At 37.9% G+C, this 15,528-nt stretch overlaps 1 protein-coding gene across 3 annotated transcripts in view; it reads left to right on the forward strand.

The window, feature by feature from the left end:
- fmn2b (formin 2b) overlaps positions 1-15,528 on the forward strand; it is a 287,893-nt gene that overhangs the window by 97,571 nt on the left and 174,794 nt on the right. For all 3 annotated transcript variants that reach the window (XM_039737958.1, XM_039737959.1, XM_039737960.1), the window contains one exon: positions 5,982-6,069. In XM_039737958.1, the coding sequence (XP_039593892.1) occupies positions 5,982-6,069 (88 nt within the window). The remainder of the gene's footprint in view (positions 1-5,981; positions 6,070-15,528) is intronic.

Raw genomic sequence — 15,528 nt, forward strand, 5'->3', positions numbered from 1 at the left:
TCTGATGCTGAGATCCTAAGTTGCATCATCCTGGTTAATAATTTTACTAGGTGGTAACATGGACAAATTCAATTACCATTTCAATGTCTGAATTACATGTTAGTTTTAACTATATTGTGTTTGCTGTTTCCATTTTGAATGACTATATTAGATGAGACATGGCCAGCATTAAACAGCATCTGAAACGGGAAATTTATTTCAGTCCTCAACAGTACCCAAAATGCCACAGAACCTGAACTTGCTGTGACTCGCAATGTGATGTGACAGTTCATTTAACTTACTTAAATCCTTTCGAATATTCCTTATTTTATGGAAGTAGGCCAGTTCTGAAACCTTTCCACCTTACTTTTATCCTCACTCCGGATCATTTTCCTTCCCATCCTCTGACAAGCTACTCCTCCGATAAGTTTGTAACAAAGCTCATTAGGTGGCTGTGATTGCATGCTACTAGCAGAGTCTAGGAATATTTAATATATCCCACTTTGCATTTCTGGAGTCTCTTACATTCTCAGATGTTGTTGACGTAAAGTAGTATTTAGATCCTCTACGCTTATCCTGTGACATATCTGAAGTTCACAGCTTGTCCAAAAGGCATTTGAGATGATCTGTCTGTAATGACAGCACCATATCTTCAAATTACAAATCCATTTAAAAATTTATAGTAACAAGCCAGAGGCCAAATCTTAATACAAATAATGATCTACTGTAATAACTGTAAAATAAAGGAACACAAACTTCTGTAAAAGTCTGCTGTATGTGTGGTGCCCAGGAGTAAGATATATAGGATATATATGTGATGATTTAAAAAAAACTCTAACTGTAGAGGCATTACAGTTTTATGTATAATAGGAAAGTGATAGTTACAGTATTTCCACAAAGATATTAAGCACAGTGGGCTCTCTTGTTGGCAGTTGCTATGAAGTTAAAACAGTGAGAGCCAAGTACACTGTATGTCCTGATTCCTCTCTACCTAGTGTCCCTTTGGTTATGACATTGTCAGAGTTGATTTGTACTGTTAATATATAATCAAACAGTGAAAATCATATTTGATTGTGTCCTTTATGCTGTTGGCTGTTACCCATGACATCTTGTAAAGCATTTTAATTAAAGCCTCTTGATCTCTGACCCAGTCCTCCTGCTACTCTTGCATAAGGCTAGGTATTGATAAGAGTCTGTGTAATCCAGAACAGTGAACTTGTGACTCTGAGGGTCAGTTTATCACCAAATGACAAGGTGATGAGAAATGTCCACTAATCACATGCTCCTGTAAGTAAATGTGCATTTAAAAAGTATAATCATACGGCTGTAATTCAGGCATTTAATTCCAGGTACTGTCGTGACTCCATGTGCATCTCAATAAAGGTATTCTTTCTATTCTGAACTGACTTTGTAAATTTGACAGCTCTACAAGCACATTTAACTTCTCCCAGTCACTCATGGTGGCAGATAAGGCAAGATGGTATTTTCTGTCAACTTCATGTGGTGACAGAGGAGGCTGAAATCTGAACAACCTGTACAAGCCCTTCCAGTATGGGTAAATACCTGTCTCTTTTTAACTGTAGCACTAGATTCTTCAGTAGAATTTGTTATAGACTTTGATCCAGATCACCTGGAATTCCTGGGGGCTGTGACAGAAAAAGAAGGAAAATGAGAAAGATAAAGTAATCCTAGAGCAAATAGTAAAAAGTATGTCAATGAGAATGAGCAGAGAAAAATTGCAAGGCAGAAAAAGAGCGAAAATGTAAATCGTCACAGGATAGAGGACAAATTAAATAAAGTGGCAGTGTCCTCTCACACAGAAGAGAAAGGTATTTAGCGATAATTGTCTCATGTCTGTATGAATCCCACGGATTGAGAGAATAGGGAGCTGCCACAACCCTCTCCCTATGGTTAGTTAATGCATTAAGTGAAGAAAATTATAACTGATTCTGTGATAAGGTGGCAAGGGTGCCTGCCCGAGTTGTAGCTAAAAGTCTGGATGAAGACATCCTTGATCTTTGGCACGGTTAAAGTCCATGGCTGCTTCAAGCTCTTGGGGGTCATGGATTGGTTCCAGGCTTAGAAGCAGTAAAAGAAATGGATAAGGAGGCTGTGGACCGCGAAAGTAAAAAAGGAGGATAGAATTGAACTGGCTTTGTGAATTTGACTTTGACAGTATATACTTTTATTATGAATATTTGATCATTTTAGTAATATCGGGGACCACACCATGCCATAACTCTCCAACACTGCTCAGAGTATTAGTGTTAAAGCAAATCTAAGGAGGTAAACTGCAAGCTTAAAGAGGCGATGTTGCACATGTGTACAATAGATGACTGCATTTGACCTTTTAGTACTATAATACTCTGTTGTGAACTTATTGGATCTCTGTTTCAGAACTTTTCAATATTGAAACTTTGAAACAAAATGATGACAGGGGAATAGCTTTCATTAACTATCAGTGAACAGCATCTGGGAAACATCTGATGAAATGTCAATGCAATGGAGCTCCAGTTTTGCTGCAGAGAGAGCAAAATGTATTTCATAGGCTCCTTCTCTGATTTGGTATACAAAAACACAGTAGGCTTTGACTTTCATTGTGTTACTGAATGTGCTGTTTGGTTTCTAGGGTATGGCTTCCTAATCTTGACTTTGGGTCTGCACATAATGCAGCAGTATTTGGTGCACTTTTCTGATGTAGTGATTAATGCTAGTTTCCGAAATTAAAAAAAAAAAAAAATAAACTGCACAATTTGTCACCTTTTTGTCCTCTGTGTAGTTCAGTCCCAGGTGGTGGATGCTTACGTGCTAAGCATGGACGTGAAACATCTAATTTCTTTTAAAGTGGTTATCTCATTCTTGTGGGAAGAGAGCAATGTGTGAACCTTTTATTGTGCAGTGACTACATCATCTTAAAAGATCAAAAGAATGGTTTCTCATATGGCAAAGTTACTTTTGTGGCTCATCATTAGATCTGCAAAGTATTTACAAGCACCTGGACTGGGCTTCCTTTCTTCCTTCCTTTTGGTGCATTGAGATACTGTAATGCTGATTCTCATGTTGAATAACCTTATTGCCTGGTAATAGACACAGCTCGAACACAACGGATGTAAATTCCATCATGTGTTCTCTTTTGCTACTAATAATTCTTTGTCAAAGTATTCAGTAGACCTCTCTGTACCTTTGTCAGTCTTAGATTCCTAATAACTGAGCAGGATAGTGTCTAGAGTTTTGGAATGGAAAGTTTTGCAAGTTCGTCCCACAATTGTCCTCATGCATCATTGGGCAAGTGTTTTAACTTCCTAGGTGTAATGTCTGAGCCTGACTCGCTGTTTGTATCCTGTGTTATTTAGGTTAAGACCCTGTGAGATTTTAAATGATGATGTAGGAATCCGCTTTAGAGTGTTAAGCCTGAAGAACTCTTGGGTCAATATTCTGCTGTCATCTTGTGAATGAAATCATAACATGCTGTAAAAAGTCCTTAATATTTCTATGTGTAATATTCATTAATCTGGTGGAATCTTCAACCAAAGCACAATGGTGTGTAAACAAGAAGCTGTAAAGACAGTTTTAGAACAAACTGAAACATTAGTTGAATTAAGAGATAGTGATGGCAGTGTGAATTGGCCATCATACATTGACAAGAATAGTGAAAATCATGCATATGGCACCGTACAACAAAACTGCTGCGATTTGCCTACAACCTCAGTTGTGTAACGCTACAGTTGGGTGCGAGTAGGTGCATGGCAAAAAGGCAAAAGGATTGTGATCAAGTTAAAGGACACGAAAGATTTTAGTCACTTATGCACTGTTCTAAATATAGCAACTGTTTGCGTCAAGGGAAATGTGAAAGTCAGTGTGCCTTGTGCTTTGGTAACTTAGAATACCACAAAGGAATGCATCCATCATACAGATCAGGCACTGAAATTCAACCCTCTCAAGAGAATTGCATTTGGAACATTAACGTTTTGGATTCTTTTTTTGGTGCAGCATTGGGCTGTATGTTGCTGACTGCTTCAAAACATGTCATACAAAGTATGTGTACTAAATATGCATCACTACAGCAGTGGACACTAGGCATACCTTTTTGTACAGTACTTATGTTGACATTTTGGTATCTGTGTCTCGGTTACATGCAATGACATTTTTATTGTTGAAAAAAATTCAATGCTTTTGGTTAGTTTTTCTGAGGGTAAACGTAATGCTAAGAAGGCTACCTCCCCAACATTTCATTTGCAGATGTATGCAGACTATTACACGTATTTGTAAAGCTACTTTAAATGGTAATCCTAATTATAATATTGCTGGCAGCGCTTTTGTTCAGTTCTCCATTGTTTTTGCTTTTGAGTGTGTTTCAAACCATAGCCTGCTAAGAAACCCTTGCAGGCTTTAGTGTTAACCCATCTGATATCATAAAGAGGCTCTTAAATACAATGAGCAGGACATGTTCACAACTCTTTCAATGCTTAGCATGATTGGACACAATTTGTTTGGGGTTTTCTTCATGATCATCATCTTTTTCATACTATCTAATATTTGAACTTTTTCTTGGAAGAGGACGGGTGCCTTAATAGCAATCTTCTGCACCTTTAGTAATGCCAAGGAGGTCATATATTTTATTTCGAAAACCTATGATGTAGAAGTACAGAAACTGAGGCATATAATATACTAGCTGTGTAAGCCCATGCTGTAAAAAGGCCGAGGTCCTAGAAACTATTTAAATCGTCAGAAAAAAAATTTAAATGTAGAGATGTCAGGTAATTCAAAGGAACTATTCTTGGCATCTCCCTCCTAGGAGGATTTGTTTTGCCGACATGCTTGCATCGCTTGTGCATTAGTGGAGGGAGGAAAAGTAAAAGGGATACCGTTTTGCTGCTGTTAGTGGCTAAGCGCCTTTGTCTTTCTTCTAAGGTTTTGTTTTGCTGACCTCGTTTGTGTTAGTGGCTAAGCGGGTTTTCTGTTTTCTCTGAGGTGGAACCTTACCCCGACTCCACCTCTCACTTCCGGGCTGGAGACCCACACATACACACACGCGCGCGCACGTAGACATTTATATATAACACAAAGTAAAACAGAAGTACAAGAGCAACCCTGAAGTCTCTTTTGGGCTTCTTTAAACAAGTTCTTACCAAAATGTTCCTCCAGGTGTGAGACTCAATAGGCCAGTTTCATTAAAGATCATTTGCCGTCTTGCTCCGAGTTAAGGACAGCATCTTTAACCATTTTGGGGCTTTCTCTGTTGAATGGCTAACATGGTCCAATTTCTTTCATTCATGAACCATGGGCTGGAGAGAAACAACGTTCCTCCTTTTACTTTTTGCCTTTAAAAGAAGGAAAATGGCCGTCATCTCTATTATCCTGAGCACAAGTGAAGCAAATATATGCTGTATTTTAGTCATAATGGTTAACACTTAACCTTTTATTTGTGTTTCAAAACTATATATAAAGCCTTTCTGTCCAACATTTTTTTGTAGACTGGGCACATTTCAAGGGGAAACACTAACTTCATCATGCATGGTGAAAACATTTTGAAAAAGAGAAATTTGATCCAATTGCTCATGTATTCAGTGTTGGGATTGAATATTTTATAAACCTGTTACTTTGTGTCTGATATCTTTTTAAAGAGGGAAGTGCAAGAGAAAAACTTGGAGTTCTCTTCTGTCTTACTGTCATAAATCATATGTGCTTAGCTGTGAGGTTGTCAAAGAAAGACCATCTATACAAATGGTAAAAACACAGTTTTCTGTCTCTTAGAATTCAGACTTTTAAGTGCCAATTGTTTTTTCTTCATATTATAAATATTTCACGATTTGTATTCATTCAGATGAAATTTGTTTAAAGAAGCTAGTGTTGCTTCCAAATGTGAGAAATTTTTTTGTATGCTATTTTCATTTTGTGGAATAAAAAAAAAAAAAAGTCTTTAAGTCAGTATTTTACTTGGTTACTTATGGGTATGTTTTGTAGTTTTATTTTCTGTCTTTCTCTCTAACTTTCCTCTTCAGGTAGTCAAGCTCTTAAACAATAAGCGGTCTCAAGCTGTGGGAATTCTGATGTCCAGCCTTCACCTGGATATGAAAGATATACAGCATGGTAAGTGACACTGAATTTTACAAACGCATCCTCTTACAGAACAGGGGTTCAGGGGATTAAAGGCTTTATTAAGCATCACATTTAGTAAAGCATGTTATATATATATTTTTTTTTTTTTCTTGTTTTCAGATCGTTTCCCTCAACATGGTTTTAATGAGAGACAAACTCAATAAAATATTAGCTGCTAGGTATTTTACTAAAGTTAAACAATAGTACAGTTTATTTGTTCAGTATATGAATTGGAACAGATTTTTATATATGCAGTTAACCACTTTTTAATACATGTGTGCAATGCCCTGCTTCCATTGCCAAGCACTTTTCCATAAGCCTTTACTCCCTTGTGACTAGTGTGTCCTCTGCTGATCTTTACATTGAGCTGCGTTCTGTTTCTTGGATTAAAAAGGAAGATCTTTATCTCATAAAGGGATGCAGTAGTTGTTGAGAAGGCAAATATTAAAATCCAAATAGCAGTAGCAGCGGTAGACATTAATTTAAGAAGGCGACATATTTGTACCTTAGTCAGTAGAAATAATACACTCTTACCGTGTTTTGTTGTAATCAGTGCAATACACATTTAAAGTATTTTCCGCTTTGGTTTAGTAACAGCAAATACCACATTTAATCTTTTAAAGCTAGGAAATATTGTCCTGCACAGTGAATACTGTTTCTCAAATAACTGATGCTTGATGCTGAATGTAGTTAACATCCACAGTAAGTTCATTGCAATGTCCATTTTGCTCCAGGGCAAATAAAAAAATAAATAAACTGAGTCTTGAGACCGTGGGAGGAAAAAAAAAATAAACGTGAACAAAGGGAGAATATGCAGTTTCTATAAGGATGGCACCACAGCTGATTTTTTTTTGACTGGCACTATGCAGTTCCAAATTTAATTTAAAGTATCTGTAATTCTTTATGATTAAATGCATTTAAGAAGGTGATGTTTAACTAAATAATATTGATTTATCAAATATTAGTAAAATGTAGCAAAAATACAGTTTTAAAAACTCAGTATTTACAAGTGGATGGGTTTACAGAAACATTCATGTCTGTGTTTCTTTTCAGCTAGGCACATTGTGTGCATTTGTGAAGGGTGAGAATGCAAAATTTACGCTGCTTTTAAACACCCTGTCATCTGTGAAACAAGATCCTCCAAGCTTGCACAGTTAGTTAGTTTTGGCAACTTCATCTTCAAAGCACAATTGTTTTCAAAATGCTTGATTTATTGCATTGTGCTAATGTGGCCTTTTCTTTGTGTTTAGGCCAATGTGTATAGTTCTGTTATTGGCAGGTTTTTTTTTTTTATATATTTTATTTATTGCAGACATTTCTTAAAGGGAAAATAGCCCATTGCCAAAATAGATTAATATATGGAATGTAGTGATTTTATACTTTATGTTGTGTGGCTCTAAATTCTTTTCTGCGAATGGATCACTCTGTAGGTGACTGCCTTGGCATTGAGTTTGGACCCAGTAGGAGAGCAGATATGGAAATCAAAAAAATGTGTCTTATATTAGGCCACAATGAGCTCACAAGAACAAATGTGAGTTATAAATCATTATTAGGATTACCTTCTTCCATTCCCAGGTTTTCTTTCATTTATATTCCTTCTGATTCGTTTCCAAGCTACAGTATATAAATCTAGATCTTAAAGTATTTCACGTTTTTGTAATTTATAAACTTATAGATAGAGTAGAATATTAAATGCATCACTACCATCGGCTTATTCCTTTCGTAGTTCTTTATAGGTCTTTTATTGATTTATTAGGGCTGTTCAAGTTGACAGTTGTAATACAATGCCCATAAATTTGAAATGCCTAGGCTTGTGCAGTCAAAGTTATTGTTACTTACTGTGGATATATACCTTGCTGTACACAAGTTGAACGTTTGTGTACTATTTTTATTATTGTTAAGGACCATATGCATTTTTAAGTAATGAATGCTATTGTGCTGTTCATATGTTTGAATAAATCATTATATATATATATATATATATATATATATATATATATATATATATATTTATTATTTTTTTTTTTAACTTTCTCTCTGTTTATGCTGTTGAAGGTTGCAATGTTTGCATCCTTCGCTCAACAAATTAGACTTCCTATCCCGCAGCAACTCTTTCCAACTGGTCATAATGAATTTCCCATATGGGACAAGATGTAAGATGTAATCCCACCAGCATGTCCTGGTTCTTCTCTAAAGGGGTTTCGCCTTGTGTGTTTCCTGAGGAAAGTCCCTTGGAGTATCATAACTGCATTCCCAATCCACCTCTCTGTCCAAACTAATAAAGCTTTTAATCTGAGGTCCTTCTGTAATGTTGTGAGCATTTTTGGAGGTATCTGTTATTTGCTTTGTAACTGTTTTGGTAACGTTACTGAGGTCCAAAAGCTGGTATCGATACCAAAGTCAAAATCTTAGTACACTAACTGGCACAGGACCTTTTAGTAAGCAATATACCGTAATTAGACTAAATATTAAATAGAAAGGACAACATGCTTGCTTGCTTTTTTGTTTTTGACTGTAGATGTACAGTAAGAATCGTTATCATGTAATCCGGAATAATTTTTTAATGCAGTACCTTCTAACACTGTCTGTGTAATATGGAACCTCCTGTAACTTTGTTGTTCTTGATGTGCCTGTAGTTAGGTTTTACAAATCTAATTTAAGGGCATGGGAATTTTCATTATATGTAATAATACATCGAAGGGCTATTTCAGAGATCATTATTATATGTCAGCTGATCTATATTGTTCTTGATAAATATGATTGAGTTAGAATATCTACAAATGTTGATGGGGAGACTAATACTATTGTTCTAGACCTGGGATTCTTAATCTTTTTCTTGTGATGCACATTAAATCTGCTGGTCTATCATTACTTGGATCAACCTGCTCACTCTTTATGCTGTGATCACTTTTTATACTGTGGGATAATATTTTCAAGCTTCAAGTTTGTAGGAATTTTCAGGGTGTCCAGAGATTTTCTCAATGGGTGTCAAAGCTTTTCATACTGTAAAATATGTACTTACTAACCTCTTTAAGCATCCATCCATCCATCCATTTTCCAATCCGCTGAATCCGAATACAGGGTCACGGGGGTCTGCTGGAGCCAATCCCAGCCATCACAGGGCACAAGGCAGGAACCAATCCCGGGCAGGGTGCCAGCCCACCGCAGGACACACACAAACACACCCACACACCAAGCACACACTAGGGCCAATTTAGAATCACCAATCCACCTAACCTGTATGTCTTTGGACTGTGGGAGGAAACCGGAGCGCCCGGAGGAAACCCACACAGACACGGGGAGAACATGCAAACTCCACGCAGGGAGGACCCAGGAAGCGAACCCGGGTCTCCTAACTGCGAGGCAGCAGTGCTACAACTGCGCCACTGTGACCTCTTTAAGCACTCGAGGATAAATTTTGTCTGGTTTTAGTGGTGTGTTAGATTTTATCCTATTTAATCTAAGCGGTACTTTTCCCTATATGATTTCCAAACAACAGAGTAACTCCTTAGTAGTCAGTTGATTTTGGGAGGTTATTGACTTCTTTTTCACATATATAAATTTTGTATAATGCAATGTTCAAAACATTTTCAATTTCATACTCTGTGTTTTTAGCTCACCTTTACCATTCCTGATTTTCATCACCTCTTCCTTGACTGTTCTTTTATTACTAAAATATTGAAAAAATCTCATTGGGTCATCTATTATTGTTAGTCATGCCTTTTTAAAATGAACTTGTCCTGCAGTATACAGGTACGTACTGTTAAACACTTTTAAACCTGCCTATCCAAATTGATCTTATTTATATTTTGCCTTTGACCTACTAAAATTTAGCTGTTTTAATTTTTGAATATACACTATGCCAAAACCTTGTGTGGACTGGGACCTGGACACAGGCAGACGGACATCTTATGTTCACCCAACACACTTTTATTTACAATATTTACAGGCTTTTTTGTGCACTTACACACGCCAGTGCCCAGCACCGATTCCCCCAATGTCCAGGCCACACTCTTCTAGTGCCTTTCTCTTGGCCGCGCTCTGTCCTCTTCCACCCGACATCCGCTAATGACTGGAGGGAGGCGGCCCCTTAAATGGGAACCGGATGGGCTCCAGCTGCTTCCCGGCAATCAGTCGTAGCCACACCCCAGTGTGGCGGAAGTGCCGGCTGCGCACCCGGAAGCCGTCCAGGTGTCCCCTGTTCTCTTCCCCCCAGCACTTCCTGTGGCGGAAGTGCTGGGCTCCAGGGTTCCTCAGGCACCTGGGCGCCGCCTGGTGGTGGCCACGGGCCCCTACAGGGTTGGGCTTCCAAGCCCTCTACCCGTGGCCCCCAATACAACCAGGGCGATCGCCCCCTTGCGGTCTGGAGGAGGCACAAGCCCTCCTCTGGTCCTCTTGGGCATCCCAGCCGGGGACCACACTTGTTAAATATATTATTGTCACTAGATCTTAATGGTTCGATCACATCTGTTCCCTGAGTTCTATCCTGATTATTACATAATACTAAATAGAGACAAGTTCCGCCCTTGTTTGTGCTTTTAAAGGTAGTCACTGATTATCTCAAAAAAAAAAAAAAAAAGTTCTTGTCCTCTACTATTGCTAATTTTGGACAATTTAAGTCCCTGTGACTATAATATATCCCTCTAAATGTGCCCTTTTTACTATTATTAAAGAGATGTATATTTAAATTTGTTGTCTACATTAGAGAAACTATAACATACTACCAATATAAGGACTCTGTCTCCTAGTACTGTTTAGTATAATTCAAACATCCTCAGCAGCAACTCACAATCTGATTAAAGAAGATTAATAAAAAAATTGAATAGCGAAAACATGAAGAAAAAAATAAAGGACAATCATAAACAGTAAATTTTAATTTAATTTGGAAATAAATGATATTTCAAGGTTGTGAGAAATGTGGCAGCATTTCCATGTCATCCACATGTCATTGAGGCTACTATTCTAACCAGAATCAGAAAGGGAGAGGATGTTTACATTCCACGTATACCTACGATATCCAGTGAACTCCCTTTTGAATTCAAACCACTTCAATTTCAATAGAACTTCTTCAGTAATATGTCTTACATTTGCAATGTCCATAAATAAAACGCAAGGACGGTCACAAGTTACTGGAGTTTACCTCAAAGAACCATGCTTTTCACACGGCCAGCAATACGTCGCCTGTTCCAGAGTAGGATCAGGAAAGCATTTATATATTCTTGCTCCTAATGGTGAAACAAAAAACATTGTGTATCATAAGGCATACTCAATGATTTGTGGCAACTATAATCCATTATTCGTTAATAATGGCAGTTTGACTTTTGAACAGTATTCGAATAATAAATGAATTGACAAATAATAAATGGAAACTGTTGCACTTTTATCCAGCCTGAGTGACAGCCGGGCATCCCTGCTAGTGTGTGTGTGTGTGTGTGTGTGTGTGTGTTCGTGTGCTCCAAACTACTTTAATCCATCCTCCAGTAACCTATTCGTATGCCTCCCTAATATACTGGTACTCGTTCTGTTTAAATGTAAACTGTTACTGCAGAGCAGGTGCCCTCTGTTTCATAAGATGTGCCAATGCCACATAATACCTTAGTCTCCGCAGTCATTTTTGGCGTGGTGCATAGCACAGGCAGAACATTAGAGAAGACCACCTTGTCATTTTAAATTTGAACAGTCAAACTGGATCTACAGCCACTCTAGCCAAGAGCCTGTCCTACACTCCAGGGAGGTCTGCTTTCTGTTCACCTGTAAGCAAACACATTCTGTCTTTGGAGCACACCTGCTTCTCAAGTTCCCTTAATGAACAGTCACTACTTTTCTCATTCGGGGTTGGCTGACCCATTGGGGCTTCTCATCCCTACCTATCACCTCAGAGCTATCAGAGCTACTGTCCTGCTTGGCAAGGTTCTGAAAATGGTTGGAAACCTAAAACTCTAGGGTTGATTATCTTAGACATTGTGAACCTCTAATTTTACATCCGTCTATGAACCACCCATTTCTATATCTCTGATCTGGAGTCTTCTCTTCCTACTTTGGAGAAAAATGACGTTTTGGAGCAAACTCTGTTCTAATCAAGTTTCACACACACCACATACAGCACCAAATTCTCAGTACAGTTAACTAGTGAGGATGATGTCAGCATGCAGCACACACACTGTATGAGGGGTGCTCAATAAAATATTTACATGAGTATCATGTATTTGTATTAAATATCTGAATTTATCTGGGTCTCCAGTGACACATCTTGACATGCCACATGTGCAGTTTGAGGTCATTTAATTGCAAGCACTTAGAGGATGGCAAACAGATCTACCTACAAATCTACAAAGAAATTGACATTCTGTCAAAAAAACCTTACAAAGCCAAAGAAAATCCATGAGGTTGAATGCTATGTCTGGCGATAATGCACCTTTGTACTTTTAGATTAAGTTTTGTGCCTAGCAATTTAAATAGGGTTAGGAGTCAATTAGAGATGAACCAACATGGGGCATCCTATAAAGACATTTTCATAAGAAATATGCCAAAAATGTGGAAGCCATGATTATGGAGTATCATCATGTTAAGGTTAATGTTAGGGCCATCTGAAATGCTTATTTCATGAGTCATCCATACTCATTTGATGATGACAAAGGCCAGTACCTGGTTTCTGTTTGCATCTATGCTTGCGCAGGTCTGCACCTCCCTTCCCCAATTTGACATTAACACTCATCTCACCATGGGGGGCCTGTTTAAAGGCCATGAATAAATTTAAGAAGGAAAAACTCAAGGATATAAATGTTGAGAAACAGTGAACTAGAAGAACAAAATTAATCCTTCTATTCCAAGGGGATTAAATCACTGGAGGCGAAGTGTCAAGGGGGATTACTTTAGTACTTTAAAAAGTAATGAGGTGAGTTTGACCATCAGATTTTTTTTTCTATAGTCTGGTAAATAAATTATTGAACACCCCTTGTATATCAGGAAAAGCAAAGCAGTGGTCTTCCAAGCAGCAAAACTTCAACTTAAGAAACGCTTGTTTTGGTAAAGTGAAGAACAAGTCAAATACAATAAAGTAGTGATGAGATTTCATTTAGTGGAGTAGTACTTAAATTATAAATTTCAACTCTAAGTATTAATAAGGTCCAACATATGATTATGGTGATCATAATAAAGTTGGCCATTAATAATCTATAAATCCCATCCATGTTTTAAGGTGAGCAAAACATTTCCTAAAACATGCAAACATCCACAGCAGTGTAAAAATTAAAATCCATCATCAACACTACACAATCATAATTTATAACTTAGTGAGATGAAAGGCTGAAAAGTTCAGTCTCGAACATTAAATAAATAGTTGTGCTTTACGTAAAAATTAAAATGGATTTTTTTTTAAAATACCTCCACATTAGGCAATTTCTGTCCAGTAGTTTATTTTTCATCTCAATGAACATAATTGACTGGGTGCAAAAAGTCCAATTGCCAGTGTTTTACTTAATGTCAGCAAGTACCCCTTAAGCCCCTTTCATACAGGACATTTCATGCATTCCCCATTGATGGTTAGTTATAAAAGCTGTTAACCTCCTTGGCATTAACCCCAAGCAATACTTGGACCTCGGCCATTGTAATTATGGTCACAAGCTCTCCTAAATGCTGGTTAGGTTAAAAGTAGTTTCTTAAATTTGGAAAATACATAAAATCCTAGAAGAGTGATCAGTTTGAGCAGTTAGGACCCTTTTCCTACTTTGAGGCGCACAATTAATAAGGACACAGGTTTGATAATGTTTACTTGTATGGCAGGCAATACACTTTATAATATGATATACTAGTGTATTATCCAAGTTCCCTTTTTTGTACCAAGGGCTGCAGGGATAGGCTTTGATTCTCCATTACCTTGAATTTGATTGAAAGTTGGAGAATATAGAAATAAATTAGTTAAGAAAATTGATGGTGGTAATAACAATATGTACATACTAAAAAAAGCATTTTTACAAATCTGTTTTAATACAGTGAATATACCAGGTTTACTACAAGTGAACAAGGTTTAAACGGAGAACTTTTGTAAACTCTAATGAATAATCCAGAAATACAAAATGCACCGTTCACTTTGTCATAGTAAACCATTGCACTGATTTGTCTCACATACTGTAGCACATTACAGTCAGGCCAGAGAGTCCTGCTTTACTCTCCTCAGGCCACAAGTCTTTCTTTTATACACCTCTAAGGTAATATTTTTCAAAAGTGTGAGTGTAGATATACCATGTATGCAGCCTTAATCATTAAAGGGTAATGATTTTCAAAGGGCCTTTCAAGTTGCTGAATTCTCATTTTTGTCATCCAGTGATCTCATATATAGGTTGTAGATACTGGCCATGGAAGACTTTTTCTTGTTTTAGGTTGTTTGGTTTTCTGTACATCTGCAGGAGTCTTGGACTTGCAGTGAATCTACTATGTCATGACACTATGTAACACAATTTTTGTTTCTGGCTTCCAAGAGTTGTATTTCAACTGCTTATGTCTAAAGCCTATGGGAAAAATGACTACATTCAGCACAAACTTTGATTTTTTGACCACAGCCCAGAAAATTTCGTATTTATAGTGATAAAACAAGGGAATTTTTATCTTTTCGTTCATACGGTCTGATAAAGAACAACACTTGCATGGTAAATAGACAAAGACAGTCAAAACCACTCAAAAAGGTTCAGAAATGAGTAGGTTTTCTAGATTTGCGACTGTACTGCAAATCGCTTTCACGAAGAAGCCCCCGAATGTAGTCTCCCATCATGTTTTCGTTATACTGTCCTTGCACGCTTTCATCCAACAAGTTCTACTGCTTGAGCCTGGATGTCAGAAGCTCAGCACTGGACTTGGTAAGACCAAGGTCTCTGATCAGATCATTGACGTCTTTCTGGTTAGGGAAGTATGGCCTTCTCTCCTCAGCCGCATCTGTGAAACTGCATTCTGGATCTGCAATATCTTCCTCGCTGTCTGACTTGCTGCTGTCTACTGAAGATGGCTGATCCCTCTTCGGAAGAGTGGGAACGGGCAGCTCGGGGCAGTGTGGTACTGGGGCAATGGAAGAAGGAATGTCTGGATAAACGATTTGAGGCGCATTCTTGCCATTGCGACGTTTGGTAGGATCCACCATGCAGAAGTAGCAGTTGCTTGAGTAGTCAGTCAGTTGGCGCCAAATTCGCGGGATAGCAAACTTCATGGCTCTCTCTTCTCCCCTGTACCAACCTTCAAGAGTTTCCTTGCAATATTCGCATGTGAAATGAGGTGCCCAGGGCTTGTCTTGATCCCCGACTGGCATGCCGAAGTATGCCTTGTAGACCTCGCACATCTTACGACATCCTTTCACGGAATACTTTCTCGCTCTTGTCTTTATAAATTGTCCACAGATGTAGCAAAATGCATCTGCTGGGTGCAAGCAACCTCTTGATGCCATCTAAATTAAATCAAAAAAAT

The sequence above is a fragment of the Polypterus senegalus genome, chromosome 16 (genome assembly GCF_016835505.1).
Source record: "Polypterus senegalus isolate Bchr_013 chromosome 16, ASM1683550v1, whole genome shotgun sequence".
Classification (NCBI taxonomy): domain Eukaryota; kingdom Metazoa; phylum Chordata; class Cladistia; order Polypteriformes; family Polypteridae; genus Polypterus; species Polypterus senegalus.